This window comes from Thamnophis sirtalis, unplaced genomic scaffold, assembly GCF_051295495.1.
Source record: "Thamnophis sirtalis isolate CommonGarterSnake01/CBP01778 unplaced genomic scaffold, rThaSir2_p1.2 scaffold_9, whole genome shotgun sequence".
NCBI classification, from domain to species: Eukaryota; Metazoa; Chordata; class Lepidosauria; order Squamata; family Natricidae; genus Thamnophis; species Thamnophis sirtalis.
The window spans coordinates 16,929,076-16,946,732 of NW_028261389.1; the positions used below are offsets into that span (position 1 = coordinate 16,929,076).

At 43.7% G+C, this 17,657-nt stretch overlaps 1 protein-coding gene and 1 non-coding gene across 3 annotated transcripts in view; both read left to right on the plus strand.

Moving 5' to 3' along the window:
- The window catches only part of LOC106550469 (sodium- and chloride-dependent GABA transporter 2), an 82,087-nt gene extending 64,875 nt beyond the window's left edge, over positions 1-17,212 (plus strand). The window contains exons 11-15 of one of the 2 annotated variants that reach the window (XM_087722937.1): positions 93-230; positions 12,196-12,298; positions 13,412-13,512; positions 14,879-15,049; positions 16,775-17,212. In XM_087722937.1, the coding sequence (XP_087579063.1) occupies positions 93-230; positions 12,196-12,298; positions 13,412-13,512; positions 14,879-15,049; positions 16,775-16,873 (612 nt within the window). In that variant the 3' untranslated portion in view covers positions 16,874-17,212. The remainder of the gene's footprint in view (positions 1-92; positions 231-12,195; positions 12,299-13,411; positions 13,513-14,878; positions 15,050-16,774) is intronic. The other variant, XM_087722938.1, reaches the window with a different exon arrangement.
- On the plus strand, positions 11,173-11,321 carry LOC148044053 (small nucleolar RNA U3). Its single transcript, XR_015697787.1, has one exon. It is a non-coding gene; the product is annotated as a small nucleolar RNA U3 (small nucleolar RNA).
- Positions 17,213-17,657: the final 445 nt, after the last annotated feature.

Consider the following 17,657-nt stretch of genomic DNA (forward strand, 5'->3'; position numbering starts at 1 on the left):
TTTCAATGAATCGAAGGATATGCAAGGATTAAAAGGTGGAAATATCTGTGGTGAAAAGAACTGAAGACCGCTTCAATTCTCTTTCCCCCTAGTTTGTCTGTGTGGAAAGCCTGGTCACCGCTATAGTTGACATGTACCCTGGAATCTTCCGGAAAAAGAACCGCAGAGAAACATTAATTCTTCTCATCTCCATCCTCTCCTACTTTGTGGGTCTGGTCATGATCACAGAGGTAAAGACAGTGGGGGAGGGGGGGAGGAATAATAAATAATCACTAATAAAATTCTATTTCCCTTCAGTTCCACTGGTTCCTTCTGATTACATGGGTTTCTCCCAGGGTGTGGGATTCAAACATTTTAGCAATCGGTTCTCTGCTCAATTGCTTGGTGGGTGTGGCCTACTCGGCCTCCTGCACCATGGTGGGGTGGGCAGAATTTTCACTCTCCTCAGGCTCTGGAGGCTTCTTTTGCGCCTCCGGGAGGGTGAAAATGGCCTCCCCTGGGCTCCAGAGACCCTATGGAGGCTGGAAACGGCCCCATTTCCAGACTTCCAGAAATTCCGGGAGTCCTGTTTTTCACCTTCCCTAGGCTCCAGAGGTTTTCTTCGAGCCTCCAGGAGGGCTAAAACGGCCTCCCACAGGCTCTGGAGGTTGGAAACGGGCAGGTTTCCGGACTTCCGGGAGCCCCATTTTTTGTCCTCCCAGAACCTCCACCCAGAGACTCCGGGGAGGGGAGGAGTGGGTGGGGACAGGCAGTCCTTGCAACTACTTGTCAGTGAACCAGATGTAAAATTAGCATCCGATTTGCCCGAACCGGTCCAAACCAGCTGAATCCCATCCCTGGTTTTCCCCATTTCAAATGTAGGAGTCAGCAGAGCGTTCTTTAATGGTGGGGTCAAAAGGAGTTTGTAGCCATTTATTAATGCTGAAAACAGTAAATCTGTGATCTGAAGGCACATTCTTGCTAAAACTAAGAAAGTCAGTAGCTGGCTAATTGTTGAACGAGAGGATATCCAGAAATCCTGTGTTCCAACTTGAAGACCATGAAAGAAAGACAGAATAGAAATAACGAAGAGGATCATCATATGTCAATTGGTGATAAAAAAAAAATGAATCAAATTTGAAGCCTGGCTGAGTTTTCACTTGTGACTAGTATTGTATAATGGTGAATGTTTGGATGCTCTAAGTAATTTGTATGTGCCAATATGGTACATAAATCTTTGACTGTGTGGGATGCAAGCAACAGGATGTCCATATGCAAGATCATCTCTTCATTAGAGATCCCAGCTTGGAAGGAATAACATAGTCATGCTTGGAGAAAACTGAGTTTCACCTGGGCTTATGCAAAATGTGCACAGTATACTAATTTTGTCTTTTATGGTGGAAAAACTCATCTAAAAACACACCAACTGGAGAAAAGCCAACAATTGTCTCCAGAAGTTGTGAATGCCCCAACACTGGAAGTCTTTAAGAAGATGTTGGATAGCCATTTGTCTGAAATGGTATAAGGTTTCCTGCCTAGGCAGGGGGTTAGACTAGAAGACCTCCAAGATCCCATCCAACTCTGCTATTGTATTTATTTGTATTTTTCTTTCGTGAGCTTCTGTTTCATCGTTTGCAGGGAAACAGAAGCTCACAAAAGAAACGCCACGGAGATCTGAAATTAGCAAGATGCAATGGTCTTTTGCTGTTAAGAATGAAAAACACCTGAGAGTGGGAAACCAGGTTCTTATGTAAAGAGACTGAAGAAGAGCACAGATTTGAATATCAACAAAGAATTATTTTAAAACTGTTAAGTAGTACAGATGGGGATACATAAGAATTTGGGTTTCCTTGGGTCATTCAAGGAACTTAATATGTGAGAAGTATGAATGGCAGATGCGGTGACTGTTATTCTAACAGTTTGGACTCTGTATCACATTTTGAATAGGGAGAGTTGTAAGCATGCCCATTATGAGTATCCTGAGAATGTTGCAATTAATGGAAATATATTATTTGTGAATCAAAGGCCTTTCATTGATGTAACAAAGGTTACAACTCTAGGAGGATATATGTCATGAGGAAGTAGTTGTGGCATGTACGCAGAGAAGGTTAGCAATTAAAGCTAATTGTGACTTGGTACTTTGACTTTTTCCATTAGAAGCTAATTTTGGCTTGATTGTTTACAGTGAAAAACTAAGAGAATGAGTGAATGAGACAAAGATGATAAAAAAAAAATACTGCACATGGGACAATCGTGATTTCATAGTATCAACAATGAACCAGGGAACCCACACTATAGCCCAAGGGGGTCAAACTCAATTTCATTGAGGGCTGCATCAGGGTTGTGTTTGACTTCGGGGGGCGAGGGTGGGCATGGCCAGCTTGATGTTACTTGTGTCGAGGGTGCCTGTGGTGGCCCAAGCACTCTACCAGCAAAAATGGAGTTCAGAAGGGCCTCCCCATGACCCCTTGAGCTACATTTTTTGCTGGCAGAGGCTCCATGGGCCGGTCCTTTGCTGTTTCCAGGGTGGGATTTGTCAGTTCGAGTCTCACCAGGCTCCAGGTTGACTCAGCCTTCCATCCTTCCAAGGTGGATAAAATGAAGACCCAGATTGTTGGGGGCAATAGGCTGACTCTGTAAACCACTTAGAGAGGGGTGTAAAGCACTGTAAAGCGGTATATAAGTCTAAGTGCTATTGCTATTCTAGTCGCTACTGAAGCTCTGGTGGAATTTCATCTCAGTCCTAGCAAGACTGAACCTTGCTTAGCTTTCTGAACAAGCCAAGATCAACCAATACATTAAATATATTAGCCCTATGTTAAGTCTAAGTGCTATTGCTATACAGTGATGTCACTGAGGGTTGTCATCTGTTGGCGTGCTTGCTTGATCTGTGGATTGAATGTGATACGGTATAAGATCTAAATTACAGTATATGGTATAGTATATGATGGAAGTTAAGCATAGATGAAAATCAATGGTGTCCTTAGTGAATGGCTCAGCTTCGAGCTGGGAGTGAGACACCCCACCCCCTCTGAGTGCTTAATGCATCTATGAATAAATGCAAAAGGGATTCTGGTGGTGACTGAAGAGGTGAAAGGATTGGAGACATGAACGTAGCTGTTCATTCATATGCAGATGATCCGCTGCTGTTAGCTGAGCACTGGAATGATTTATAGTGAATGTTAGATTGTTGATACAATGAGAAGAGTGGGTTTGAAAATTAATGTATCAAAAGTCCAAGGTCGTCATGTTTGACAGAGAAAATGGAGCGAATGGTTGCAAATTATACCTATATGGTGAAAACCCGGAAAAAGGAAAAGGGCTTGTGTTCCTTGCATGGGATGTTTACTAAGTGGATCGAAAGAAGAATGTGCAAACGTTAGTAGAAAACAAGTGGGTCAAATGCTCTGCTGTCTTGTGAGGAATGAATGTTTGTTTCACATAAAAAAACGAAAAACCGCAAAAGCAAAAATGGCTGTTTATATTTTTACCAACCATTGTGTACGCAAGCGAGAGTTGAGTTAGGTGTAAGAAAAACAAAAATACATGTGAAATGCTATGACAGTGGAATATAGTTTGTGAATTTCTGTGGAGAAACAAGATAAGATAGGGTTTTTTTTTAAAAAAAATCAATGGGTGTTGAATGGCTGTGAATTGAGTGCAAAAAGTGAGAGACCGGTGTGAAAGAAGTACGTTGAAAAGAAGAAATGCAGATCATGTCTCAGGTATTTTTTTAAAAAAAACCCCAAAGATATGAAAGAAGAATTTACAGATCAAGAGGAAGAGAAAACCAAGTCAGCTGTTGGTTGGATGCAGCTGATAAGACTGTATTTTCAAAAAGAAAGAGGTCAGACATTTAAAGAACAACAGACAGTAGAAAAGAAGGTACTGGAATGATGGGAACAAGAGTGATTTGCATGGGTAAAAAGTATGGACTGCTATGGTGAATATTGGCCAAAGCAAGATTTAACTGCATTTCCTTTCTTTTACATGCTCTGTGCCTTTAATTTGTGAGATACGATAGTATGATAGATAGATAGTGTGATAGGTAGGTAGGTAGGTATGTAGCAGTGGTGGGTTTCACATTTTTTTAGAACCTCTTCGGTAGGTGTGGCCTGCTTTGTGGGAGTGGCTTGCCAGCCATGTGACTGGGTGAGCGTGGTCAACTTGTAAAATGTAGTGAAACTCAGTTAACAACGCTCTTGCTTAGCAACCAAAATGTTGGCTCAGAAACTCTGGCATTTGAAGCATGCAAGTCTTAAAGCTGTCAAGTTACAAGACCCTTGCACCCCTAACCCTTTAGAAAAAAACCCCAGGGGTGTTCAAACTTGACAGCTTTAAGACTTGTGAACTTCAACTCCCAGAATTCCTCTCCCCGCTCTTCATCTTGATGATGTGTGGACGGGCGGGGGGAGGGAGCTGGAACCGGTTCTAAACGGCACTGTAGATTTGTGGAACCTCTTCTATAGAAGAGGCTAGAACTGGCAGGAACCAACCCCTGATAGATAGGTAGGTAAATAGATAGAGATAGAAAGATAGAGATAGATAGATAGAAAGATAGAAAGATAGAAAGAAATAGAAATAGAAATAGAAATAGAAATAGAAATAATAGAAATAGAAATAGAAATAGAAATAGAAATAGAAATAGAAATAGAAATATAGATAGATAGATAGATAGATAGATAGATAGATAGATAGATAGATAGCTTCAACTGTGTTATTTGTAAATGTCCCAGTGTTTCCTTCAGCTCTATATGAAGAATGAGTGACAAAATATGCCATTAAATGCCACTGTAGTAGCATCTGGAGCCTGGATTGGGCCAAGAGTCTCTCGGGCATTTAAACAGATGTTTAATTATGTTCTCTGTCATTTAACACTTTTCTTGTTTGCTGTAGGAAATGAAGAACAGAGAATCTGTGGCAGTTACAATGGGTGCAAAACCAGGAAAGCCACCCACCAACCATCACTAATGTATATAGCCTCCCTTGCAACTTAGGAAATATCAAGATCTGCTTATTTTTAATGCAGGAGAAAAAGCAGCAGCACTGCTGAATTTTCGTTTTTCAATCCTATGAAACTACAAAAAAAGTAACATATTTTACTAGATTAAAATTTGATGAGATTACATCTGTTGAGCAATACTGTATGCAAATTGAATGAATAAATGCACTGTTGGATAGGTAGGAAAGCAAGGCTTACTCAAATACTAAGAAACAATCAATTTAAATGCATTGACCATGGGATATACTTTGTAAAGATTAAATTTTGCAATGGGGAATGTGAAAAAAGTATTAGTATCAAGAATTAGCCAAACCAGTCTAACTTCTTATGTGGGATGTTCAATTGAATAGCCATAAAAGGCCCTGTAAGAATTTACAATGATATACTATTGCTTTAGTAACTTATATACTTTAGTTTCAGGATGCGGTGGCTCAGTGGCTAAGACGCTGAGCTTGTCAATCAGAAGGTTGGTAATTTGGCGGTTCGAATCCCTAGCGCCGCGTAATGGAGTGAGTTCCCATTGCTTGTCCCAGCTTCTGCCAACCTAGCAGTTCGAAAGCATGTAACAAATCAGTGGTGGGTTCCAGATTCCATTCCAACCGGTACAGTTGGAACGGCCCTGGCGTCACCCACATGGACGTGCACAATGCACGCATGCATCATACTTGCCTGCGACTCTTCCGCAAGCCTCCACGACACTCCAGCTGCTCGGCGGAGCGTCATGCAGGCGCCATGCGCGTGCACGGAAACGCCAAAGGCTTAAAGGATAGGTAAGGAACTCTGGCAGGTGGGTGAGCCCTCCGGAGCACCATATCAGAACGGTACCCGGTGCTCCAGGCAGGCTCCAGTACACCCGTACCGGGGTGTACCAGAGCCTGCAACCCACCACTGTAACAAATGCAAGTAGAGAAATAGGGACCACCTTTGGTGGGAAGGTAACAGCGTTCTGTGTGCCTTCGGCATTTAGTCATGCCATCCACATGACCATGGAGACGTCTTTGGACAGCGCTGGCTCTTCAGCTTTGAAACAGAGATGAGCACCGCCCCCGACTAGCACGCATGTGTGAGGGGAACCTTTATCGTTATACTTCAGTTTATATGTTTCAGGAAATCAACCAAGCTTTTCTAGGGAACAAATCTCAGCACCATGTTGGAAAATGGCACCAGTGCCATCTCACCTCTCCACCGTGAGCACCCAGAGGTAGCACAAAGAGTTGGCCCTTGATTGTCAAGTTTGGTTTATTGCGTAAGGTGCCAGGCTAGAAACAGACGACTGTGTGTTCTATACCCTCCCTAGGCATGAAAGCTGGCTGGGTGACTTTGAGCCAGTCACTAGGAGACTGTGAGTTTTAGTCCTGCCTTATGCATGAAAGCTGGTTGGGGAATTTTGGCCCAGCTGCTTTCTCTCCCAGCCCAGCCCACCCCATAGGACTGATGTGATGAGGAAAGTAAGAGAAGGAAGGAGTATTGCATGTGTTCACTGCCTCGAGTTATTGATAGAAGGGAATATTTGCAGCTCAGAGTTGAACCTTGGTGCTCTCTGAGATGGATTGTTTTCCAGCAGACGTTTCATTGTCAAATTGGTAATCAAAGATCTGCAAAAAATCCCACCAAGCTCAGAGAGCAGCTTGGACCCCATAGCCTCAGGTTATTTATAAAAACAATAAAGGCAGGATAGAAATAAATGAATCAAATAAAAATTGAGTAAAAGGGCTTTTCCTTCAGCTAGCCCAGCCTCAAGTTCAGCCAAAATTCTGTGCAGTTCCGAGAACCCGCAAATCCCATTTCTGGCTGGCCCCGCCCTCCCTGCCTCTCCCCTCCTAGGAGTCCCCACATGGCCCGTTTTGGATGCAGGTAAGTGCAGGGCACGCACGGAGGCTCAGGAAGGGCGAAAAACTGACCTACCAGGAGTTCATGAAGGCTGGAAACAGGCCCATTTCTGGCCTCCGGAGCCTGGGGAGGGTGTTTTCATCCTCCTGGAGGCTTGAGGAAAGCTTCCAGAGACCAGGGAGGGAAAAAGCCCTCCTCCCCCACCGTGGTGCAGGAGGCCAACTAGGCCATGTCCACCATGGCCACGCCCACCAAGCAACCTGGCAGAGAAACCCTTGCTAAAGTTTTTGAAGCCGACCCCTGCTCAAGTTGCTTTGTCACGATGGTAAAATAGCTGTGCCACAGCAAGGGGCAGGTTCTCTTTTGAAACCGATAGACTGACCAAGATTCAGAAGAGCCAGAAAAGTGCTGGACTCCGAAAGACATGTTTTTTTTAAATATATATATCTGCATATAAAGGTTGGGGAGAAATTTTATTTTGTACAAAAAAAAAGATATAGTATACCTGTTAAAGTGAAAAATATATGCAAGTACTTACCATTGGTCTCCATCCTATATTCTATGGCTATTATTTCAACATTACTGCGCTAATTATTATTACTATAACAATTATTGTATTCTATTATAATACAATCAATCACCATTACACTATTTCCTCTATTCTGCAGTAGAACCAGAGGTGGGTTGCTGCCAGCATTACTGCTGGTTCGTCGTGCAAATTTTTTTGCTCATGTGCACTCACTTTGCTTGTGCACACACCAAATGTGCACTCCATGTGCGTGTGCATTTACACATAAAATTTCCAGGGGAAAAAGTTGTTCTGTGCATGCACAGAGCTGAAAATCAAGATTGCGCCGCCGTAGGAGAACCGGTTTAGGGTGTGCGGCAGGCCTGGGTCACTGTGGGTTTCCAGCAACCCAGACCGCCAAGTTACTACCGATCTGAACTGGTAGGAACCCATCTTCTGAGTATAACCATTGTAGGCTTTTATTTTCTTTTTTACACTAGCTATGTTCTTCTTAGAAATCCTCTTCTGCCTTAATTCCTCTCCCTCCCTCCTGCCCCCCCCCTCTCTCTCTGATTTCTTCTGATCTTTTTTTTTTTTTGTGTGGATAAAGGAGTTGCATCTTTCCAGGTTGTGATGCTGTGCCTCCATCCTTCCTTTCCTCTAGAGCATCTGCTCCCTTTGAAGGGAAAATGCCTTCTTTTATTCAGTTTTTTTCTCTGCTGGTGCCTGCACAGCTTCCAAAATGCGTACCTCCTCCCACACCTGCTTCAAGGTTGCACCTTTTATAGTCAACTCTTTATAGACAACTCTCCTGTGCTGGGGCGAAAAAAAGACTCAAATAGAAAGGGAGGAAAACAGCACAAATACCACAATTTTTCTAAGCAGCCAGCTCTTCCACTGGTGGGCTCAGGGTTTTCATGCCTTTGGTGATTGAGAGTGTTATTTTTTTTTTCTTCTTCACACTTTTCAAGTGTGGTTAAACCTCTTCATACAACTTCCTCCCCCATCGCTTTTGTTTCTTTTTTGAACAAACAGCAGGAAATCATAGCTTTGCAACTTCATGGTTTGTTGCTGGATTGGCAGCAGGATTCCTGGAGATTTGAGGGATGTGACAAGCAATGTTAGCCTGTCTTTTTAAGGGTGAGCATTACAGGGTTTGGTCAGGGTGCTGTTGGGGCCTAGAGGAGGAGATCTCAGCTCACAATCAGGAGGCTGTGAGTTCAATCCTAGGTAGAGGCAGATATTTCTCTCTCTGGGCACGATGAGACTATATCTGCAGAAGGGGTGGGTTCTGGCAAGCACTTCTGCCGGTTCGCTTCTGGGCACGCTGGGTGCACGTGCTTGATGTGCACTAGGCGTGCATGCGCAGTGCAATAAAAATGTTCTGCGCATGCACAGAAATGAAAAACAAGATGGCGGCGCCTATGACGCCAACCAGAGAACCGGTTCGGGGGCATGGGAGGCCTGGGTCGCTGCCGGTTCCAGCAACCCTGGCCGCCAAACCACTACCGGTTTGGCTGAACCAGTCCTAACCAGTAGGAACCTACCACTGATCTGCGGTGAACTCTGCATTGGCAACAGGAAGAGCATCTGGCCAGTAAACACTTTTTTTTTGTACAGCATTGTGCTTCTTTACTGGAACAAACCATAATTAGGTTTGGGGGGGGGGGAAATAATGTGATAGCAACGTGTTCTCCCCTCCCTCCTATTCTCAAGCACCGTGCTGGAGAACCTATGGCATGCGGGACCGAAGTGGCACATGGAGCCACGTCGCCTGGTGCACACAGTGTCACCTGTTCTTTTTCTGGGTTTCTGGTGTGCATGACAATCAGCTGGCCTTCGTGTGTGCGCCAGTTCCAGAAACTGAAAATGGTGATCTGCCGGTTTCTTGCATGAGCATGCGTGCTGTCCAGCTGATCATCATGTGGACATGCATGCCGGAAACCAGAAGTTACTTTTCAGGTGCAAGCATGCATCCTGGGCAGTTTCTCTTCCAGGTTGCAGTCCAGACAAGGGTGAACATGATAACGAGTTTGCCTTTACTGCTGTAGCAGTTGCCATTCGGAAATACTTTGTCTCTGTTTCCGAAAAAAAAAAGTGTTTATGTCTCCATTGTCTAATTTCTTTTTATAGCCTTCTTTATTAGTGGTCATTGCCCCAACCTCAGATGAGATTCCACAGGTTAAGAATGCTTCAATGAAAATTGCTCTGTCCTGAACTTCACATTGTTCAACTTTATTTGATAACCTTTCAGTGCGACTTGTGTTGCAGAGGGAGGAAAAATGCCTTCCCTGTTCACTTTCTCCGTACCAAGGAAGGCTAGAGATTCTTAAATTGCCATCTGACAGTCTTATGTGCATTCATTTCCGCTCTGCTGTGAGAGACGAAGAATTTCGATGCTGAAATCTAAAACTAAAGAGGAGAAATAGTTTGAATCCCACATATCAGTTCATCGTGATTTAGCTGGAATTGGTTTTTATGTCATTCCCTATTGATGGTTGAAGTCAATTTAGTCTCCTTTGGATGAAAATGTGAGAGAGAGCACAGAACCAATTTTGCCAGTCGCATAAAGTAGCTTTATAGATGCAGTTCACAAGAATTCACTTTGTCCATCCATCCATCCATTCATCCGTCCGTCCGTCTGTCTGTCAGTCCATATCTATCTATCATCTCTCTCTCTCTCTCTCTCTCTCTCTCTCTCTCTCTCTATCTATTTATCATCTCTACCTACCTATCTGCCTGTATATCTCTGTCTGTCTGTCTATCTATTTATTATCTATCTCTCATCTATCTCTCATCTCTCATCTCTCATCTATATCATCTATCATCTATCTGTCTGTCTGTCTGTCTATCTCTATCTATCTCTATCTGCCTGCCTGCCTATCTACCTATCTATCTATCATCTATATCATCTATCATCTGTCTGTCTATCATCCACCTATCCATCCACATCCACATCCCATTTTCACTTCTTCTTATGGTAATAAGAAACTTAAAAATGCATGAAGATGTCATTCTTGTGAAAACTTGTCTTTGGAATGTACGTGGGGACAAAGTTTAAGATAAAATCTCTGACTTGTATATGTACTCTGTCTGTGTGTGTGTGTGTATGTGTGTGTGTGCGCACATGACATTTGCAGGATATGAGGTTGAAAAAAAATGATCTGCCTCAGTGTAAGCTGGTTTTCAGAAACTTTCTATCACAAAGGGGAGAAGAACACCCAGAGGTGGGGAAGACAGATGGTTCTATTGATCCCAGAAATGAATAACATGCTATCTTTAGATACGTTGATTTATCAGGCTCTCCAAATACCAGTTAAACTGAGAGGAAATATTCAGAATCCTGGCATAATATATATAAACAGAGGACTGCTCATTCACCCCCACTTGATGTTTTCTATCAGTAGCAACTAAGCAGGAACTGAAAGCTTATTGAGTCACTGCAAGTAATTCTAGTTTAAGAGAAAAAGATGTCTAGGAAAATATTGTCTAGAAAGCACCAGAACATGTATTAACAAATGAGAATTATAATTTCCTGAACAGATATTTCTGGAAATGAAATCTCAAAGTTGTCTATATACTGCTAAAGCTCTTATCCTCATAATTGTTAATTGGGACATTAACATTTGTCTGTAGAGATTCTCAGTCATCCAGGTCATGGTTATCTCAAAGGTGCTTTTTCAAAAGGCTACTGGACTATGTTGTTTTCTTTCCTTTTTCTTTGAGGAAGGGAAAAAAGCACATTTTGCTTCTAATCCAAGAAGCTTCATCAGTTCTGCCTGGATGGTGGGGAAGGAGGGCGGGGAGAGAAGGAAAGATTGGTTCCGACATGGGCAATATGGACAATAAGTATAAGACTAAACTTTCAGGGATCATTTCTATAGTATCCAACTAGAGAGATGCACTCGAAAGTGATCGTCTCTTCCCCAAACCCCCAAAACTTTAACCTTAGACTGTCTACTGTTGACCTCACCCCATTCCTAAGAGGTCTGTAAGCGGGGTGCATAAGCACACCAACATGCCTACAGCCCTTGTCCTAATGTTTATTTTTATTCGTAAGCATTTCATGTATCTAAAATCATGTTTATACATATATATGTTGTCTAATACATGCTTGACGAAATAAATAAATACAAATAAAATATGCTGCATCAGAGAGCGATGCCAAGATATCTCAAATGGGGCTAAGTTACAGATTGTGTCCAGCATCTGGGACCCATGATGCTCATGGAATTGAAATTTGGCAAATTTTATAAACTTTTCTAAATTTCATAAAACATTTTGTGACATCAAAGTTGTCACTAGTTTATGACGTATGAAATGTCAAAAAAACATTTCCTGTCCTGATGTTTGACAGTGTCAGCGTAGCCTATTTTCAAGGCAGACACATCCCTGTATCCCATTTTTTCCAGTGAAGGCTGCACATTAAAAGTTCTGTCATTGTTGAAGGCACCGAGGAATCTGGTATGGCTGTATCTTGGAAAGGATGTTCCAAGTGTTCATGTGTTGTCTAGTATTATACAGTATATTACAGAAGTGTGTACTCACTTTTGTTGCCAGCAGTTTAGACATTAATGGTTGTGCATTATGTTGAGGGGACAGCACATTTTACACTGTTATACAAGCTGTATGCTCACTACTTTACATTGTAGCCAAGAGTCATTTCTTCAGTGTTGTCACATGAAAAGATATACTTAAATATTTACAAAATGTGAGTGGGTGTTCTCACTTCTGTGATATACTGCATATAAAATTCCATTCAGTGCTGGGGGACTTAGCGGTGTAAAAATATTTTCATCTGCTCATCACAGTTTTAAACTCTCTCTCCTCCATCTCTTTCCCAATCCCCACTGTGTGGGCATCGGCCCCTCTCTAGGGTGGGATGTATGTCTTCCAGCTCTTTGACTACTACGCTGCCAGTGGGATGTGCCTGCTCTTCGTTGCTATTTTTGAGACTCTGTGCATTGGCTGGGTATATGGTAAGTACAATTGCAACAGGAAATGGATCTTATTGGTTATGGGCCATCATGCTGGGCTCAACTCTTAGCAATCACATAGATCAGTGTTTTTCAACCACTGTGCCGTGGCACACTAGTGTGCCGTGACATAGTGTAAGGTGTGCCGTGGGAAAATTACTTTACATATAGTCAATATAGGCACAGAGTTAAATTTTTTTAACATTTTCTAATGGTGGTGTGCCTCGTCATTTTTTTCATGAAAAAAGTGTGCCTTTGCACAAAAAAGGTTGAAAAACACTGACATAGATAGAGCGAGATAAAAAACATAGGTGTTAAGACTAGTCTAGAACATCTCTGGAGCTGGAACACTATCCCTGAACTTGTCCATAACAACGTGGCTCGCTACTGTGTTTCCCCAAAAATAATACAGGGTCTTATCTTCTTTTGACCCCAGAAATAAGTGCTTGGCCTTATTTTCGGGGAGGTCTTATTATTTCTGAGGTGCAGAAGGCAGTGAGCGTGGTCACCTCATGGCTGCTGCTGTGTTGCAATATTTTTGTGGAGGGCTTATTTTTGGGGGAGGGCTTATTTTAGCACATGCGCTCCAAAGCCCAATTGGGCTTATTATCTGGGGAGGTCTTATTTTTGGGGAGACAGGGTAGTCCTCCTGTTTGGATGAAATCTCCAGAGTTATCTTCATACGTGTTTCATATTTGATATCAGGAGGCAGGGGGACCCTAGATGGAATCCAATATTGGTTTCACACAGGTGCCATTGCTTTCATTAGCAGAATGATAAGGGAGCAATTCCTCCCTCATTTTTCCTCGTGCTCTTCAAGTCCTGAGGGAATTTTTGGAAACAGTTTCTGGAGCAGAAGCAAAGAGAAAAGAAAATCAAATTTACCCTTAAGTACTTTGAGCCTATCAGAAACCAATAAAAGAAAAGGAATAAACAGTTTTATATTACTAATTTAACTGACCTTGAGAACCTGTTTATCGCTGTTTTGCTTCAGTAGCTTTTCGTTGTTTAGTCTGCTCTGCTTCTTATTTTATTGATCCTGGCTCTCTTCTCTGTTCCATAGGTGTTAGAGCAGACTTCTTCTGCCTGTCTCACCATCTTTTGTCCTTTTCACAGGTGCTGATCGTTTCTACAATAACATTGAAGACATGATTGGCTACCGGCCATGGCCTGTTATTAAGTACTGTTGGTTATTCATAACACCAGCCGTCTGCCTGGTAGGTGGGACATCTCGATCTGGAGACCAATCCAGAGGGTGCCCAGGGACTCTTGAGCAAAAGAGACTTTGACCATTGCTTGCCAAGCATCAAAGAAGTGGGAGGGAGTCGTGGTGGGAATGGAAATAGAAACAATCCAAAGAGAACAGATAAAACTAAAAATTTGTATAAATCCCATCAGTGAAGGTTTTTTTTTAACTTAGTCAATTAAGTGCTTGAGTTTTTCAGCAGTAGAAGAAGCATATGTTCAAAGGGGTCTCCCAACTTTGAAAACTTATTCTGACTTCTGCCTGGATGCAGCAGATCAAGACTGATACCTGTGTATAGATGGGCGATAATGATTAGAAATAGGACATTCATTCAGAATTCACCTGTCTGAAATGGTATAGGGCAGTGATAACTAATCTTTTCTGGACCGAGTGGCCAAAGCGTGCACCTGACCCCCCCCCCCAAATGCATTGCACGCATGCCCCACGTATGCGCCCCTGCACATGTGTGTACTCCCATGTATGCACTCCCATGTATGCACCCCCATGCATGCGGCTTTTCCCCATGCATGCACATGCCCCCCCCCATTGCCCCCTGTGTCCCCCATGCCTGCTGCGCCCCCTGGCAAAAAAAGGTCACAAAATTAGTGCGACTCAATAGTAACCACCTTGCTCAGTCACAGAAAGCCTGGTCCCAGTTATTGTCGTCAGCAGAGGACTATCTGTATTCACTAGGTGGAAATCAGGGATGGCGTTATTGTGATCAGCACATAATAATCAAAGTGGTTCATTAAAGATTGGGGCATCTAATGCAGGGATGACAAATTTGCGGCCCGCAGGCTGGATGTGTCACACGCTGGCCATGCCCACCCCCGGTTTAGTGAAGGGGAAAAAAGTAACGACACATCACATGATGACAACAACATGATGCCGCGGGTTTGACACCCCTGATCCAGAGATGGTATTCAGCCGGTTCTCTCCGGTTCAGGAGAACTGGTTGTGGTGGCTGCGGAAGGCTCCGCCCACCCACCCTGACGTAGTGTAGTGTGCAGAAGGTAGCAATAGCAATAGCAGTTAGACTTATATACCACTTCATAGGGCTTTCAGCCCTCTCTAAGCAGTTTACAGAGTCAGCCTATCGCCCCCAACAACAATCTGGGTCCTCATTTTACCCACCTCGGAAGGATGGAAGGCTGAGTCAACCCTGAGCCGGTGAGATTTGAACAGCCGAATAGCAGTCAGCTGAAGTAGCCTGCAGTGCTGCATTTAACCACTGCGCCACCTCGGCTCTTGACGTATGTGAGCAAAGCGGTAGGGAAAGTAATTGAAATCTCACCGCTGCCTTATCTAATCCCGCCTTCTTCGCTCAATCTTTCCAGGCAACCTTTCTCTTTTCTTTGATTAAATACACCCCGTTGACATACAACAAGAAATACGTGTACCCGTGGTGGGGAGACACCGTCGGCTGGCTGCTTGCCCTCTCTTCAATGATCTGCATCCCCCTCTGGATCGTCTACAAACTCTCCACCATTAAAGGATCCCTGAGAGAGGTAAGACTGGCGTTTTCTCAGACGGCAACTGGGATGCAAAGCGGCTAAACCAGGCCAAGTCTGCCTTGGCCTTCAGAGGTAGCATTGCCGTATTCCAAAACAATGAATGGGACCCTTGCACTAATTTGCTAAGAATCCAGAGGTGGCATTAAGCCAATTCACTCTGGTTCGGGCGAACCAGTAGCGGCAGCTGCGAGAGACTCTGCCCACTGACCCCGACTTATTGCGGGAGCACTCTGCATGCGCAGAAGGTGGTGTGTACGCGCAGACCAGTCGCGTGTGAGCAGAAAGAACGCGAGGACGCTCACATTTGTGAACTGTTAGGAAAGGTAAGTGAATCCCACCTCTGTAAGAATCGCTCTGTTACTGGCAAGAACTAGCGACTTTATTGGATTTGAGTTGGCTTGAGGGCAGCACAATCTAAATTGCCTTTGTGGGTGTTTGTTATTAGCTGTATAATACTTCAGCAACATCACCATTGAGAACTTAGCTTCGCCGTATCCCATCATTTCTTTCTCCCTCCTATGCTTATTGACTTTCAGTCAAATATCTTATTTCCTCTGTGACATTTGCAGCTGGTTTCCTTTGATTACAAAGGAGTATCCAGTTCAGAACGACTGTAAAAGAAATATTTGCAACATGTATGCAGGAGAGGGCGTGTTTTTTTAAAAAAAATATGCTGCTTTTCAAAGAACAAGGTTCAGTGATCTTATTCAAGATTAAATTGTCCCAGAGTAGTGACCCCCAAAATGGTATAGCTCTATTTATTCTGGTTCAAAATGAACACCAAGTGATATATTGGAGTTCCACTGTTTCAGTGTAAGATTCCTTCTGGAAATAATTAACTGAAAGAGCAACTGGTGAACTCCAGTGTTTGGTTTGAATTCAACCCAGTTTAATGATCCAGGGAAGGACGCTTTTCTTATTCAAAACCCTGAGTCCTCAACTTATAACCACAATTGGGATGAGAATTTCTGCAGCTAAGCAAGGTCCAATTTGATGACCCTTTTTGGCCATCATTGTTCAGTGAATGACTGCAGTGAATCATGAGGTTGCTAAGCAAATTTAGTTTCCCCCATTGACTTGTCAGCTAGGAAGTTTGTAAATGGCAATTGAAATGACGCCAGGACACTGAATAGCACTAGCACTAAGACTTATATACAACTTCATAGTGCTTTACAGCCCTCTCTAAGCAATTTACAGGGTCAGCCTATTGCCCCCAACCATTTGGGTCCTGATTTTACCCACCTCGGAAGGATGGAAGGCTGAGTCCACCTTGAGCCCGGTGGGATTTGAACTGCAGGCAGCAGGCAACAGGAGGAGCCTGCAGTACTGCAATCTAACCACTGCACCACCGTGACTCTGAAACCGTTGTGAATGCAGGCTGCTTCTTGCCAAGTGCAAGGTGACACACAGAGCCCTCTCCGTGGGCACACATGCAGGCCACCTGGTCTTTGGGTTTCCAGTGCTCTGGTACGCTCGAAGACCAGCTGACTGGTGTGCATGCATGCACCAGAAACCAGAAGACCAGGTGGCCGATGTACACATGCACACTGGCTGGCTGGTCTTCAAGTTTCCAGGGCTCCGGCAAGCACTTGTGTTCTGGTTTAGGCACTCAGTGCCAAAAGGCTCGCCATCACTGTTATATGTTCCCACCAGAATCTCCATAGACATTTCCATCCACCCCTTCATATGGTCTCTCTCTCTCCCTCTCTCTCTTTCCAGAGGTTCCACCAGCTTGCCTGTCCAGATGAAGACTTGCCTCAGAGAATGTGTCCAGGCCATCATCTCTTCCCTATGACAGAATTAGATTCTCGCTGTTAGGAGTGGAATCCTCAATCTCTGTTGGACAATCTTGGCCTGTGACGAAGAAGAGAGGAATCAGTCACCCCGTGTTCCCCTCTCTTTGAAAGAACCCGGGAAGGCTGCTAGAGAAAGAGGGTTCTCCCCAGAAGTTGGGGTGCAATGCTGCTTCTTCTGTTTAGAAGCATATTTAGAGGAGGCAACTTAAACCACAATGTACTCCTACGGATCCGTTTAAGAGTGGAACAGAAAGGACAGAATACAGTGATGGAAACTTTTTAACAGGAGCACAGAATTCCTCTTGCATAAGGTTAAGGGAGTGTTCCAGCCCATTCATAAAATCCACATTTCTTCCAATGATTTATTGCTTATGTGTCTGTGTGTGTGTGTTTTTTTTTTAAAGGGAGCGGGTCCTTGCTTCAACTCCAGACCTAACTATTTTTCTGTTGCTTTCATTAGTTTTTGAACTTGGTATAAAGGTAAAGGTTCCCCTTCCATGTATGTGCTAGTCGTTCCCGGTTCACTGACAAAAGGGCACCTGACAAAACCGCGGCGACAAAACCACGAGTTCTAAACTGCACCGACAAATGAGCGCAGAAGCACACCGACAACAGCGCACCGACAGAACTGCGCTCTAAACCTAAACCTAACCTAAACCTAACTCTAAACCTAACCCTAACCCAGTGTTTCTCAACCTTGGCAACTTGAAGATGTCTGGACTTCAACTCCCAGAATTCCCCAGCCAGCGAATGCTGGCTGGGGAATTCTGGGAGTTGAAGTCCGGACATCTTCAAGTTGCCAAGGT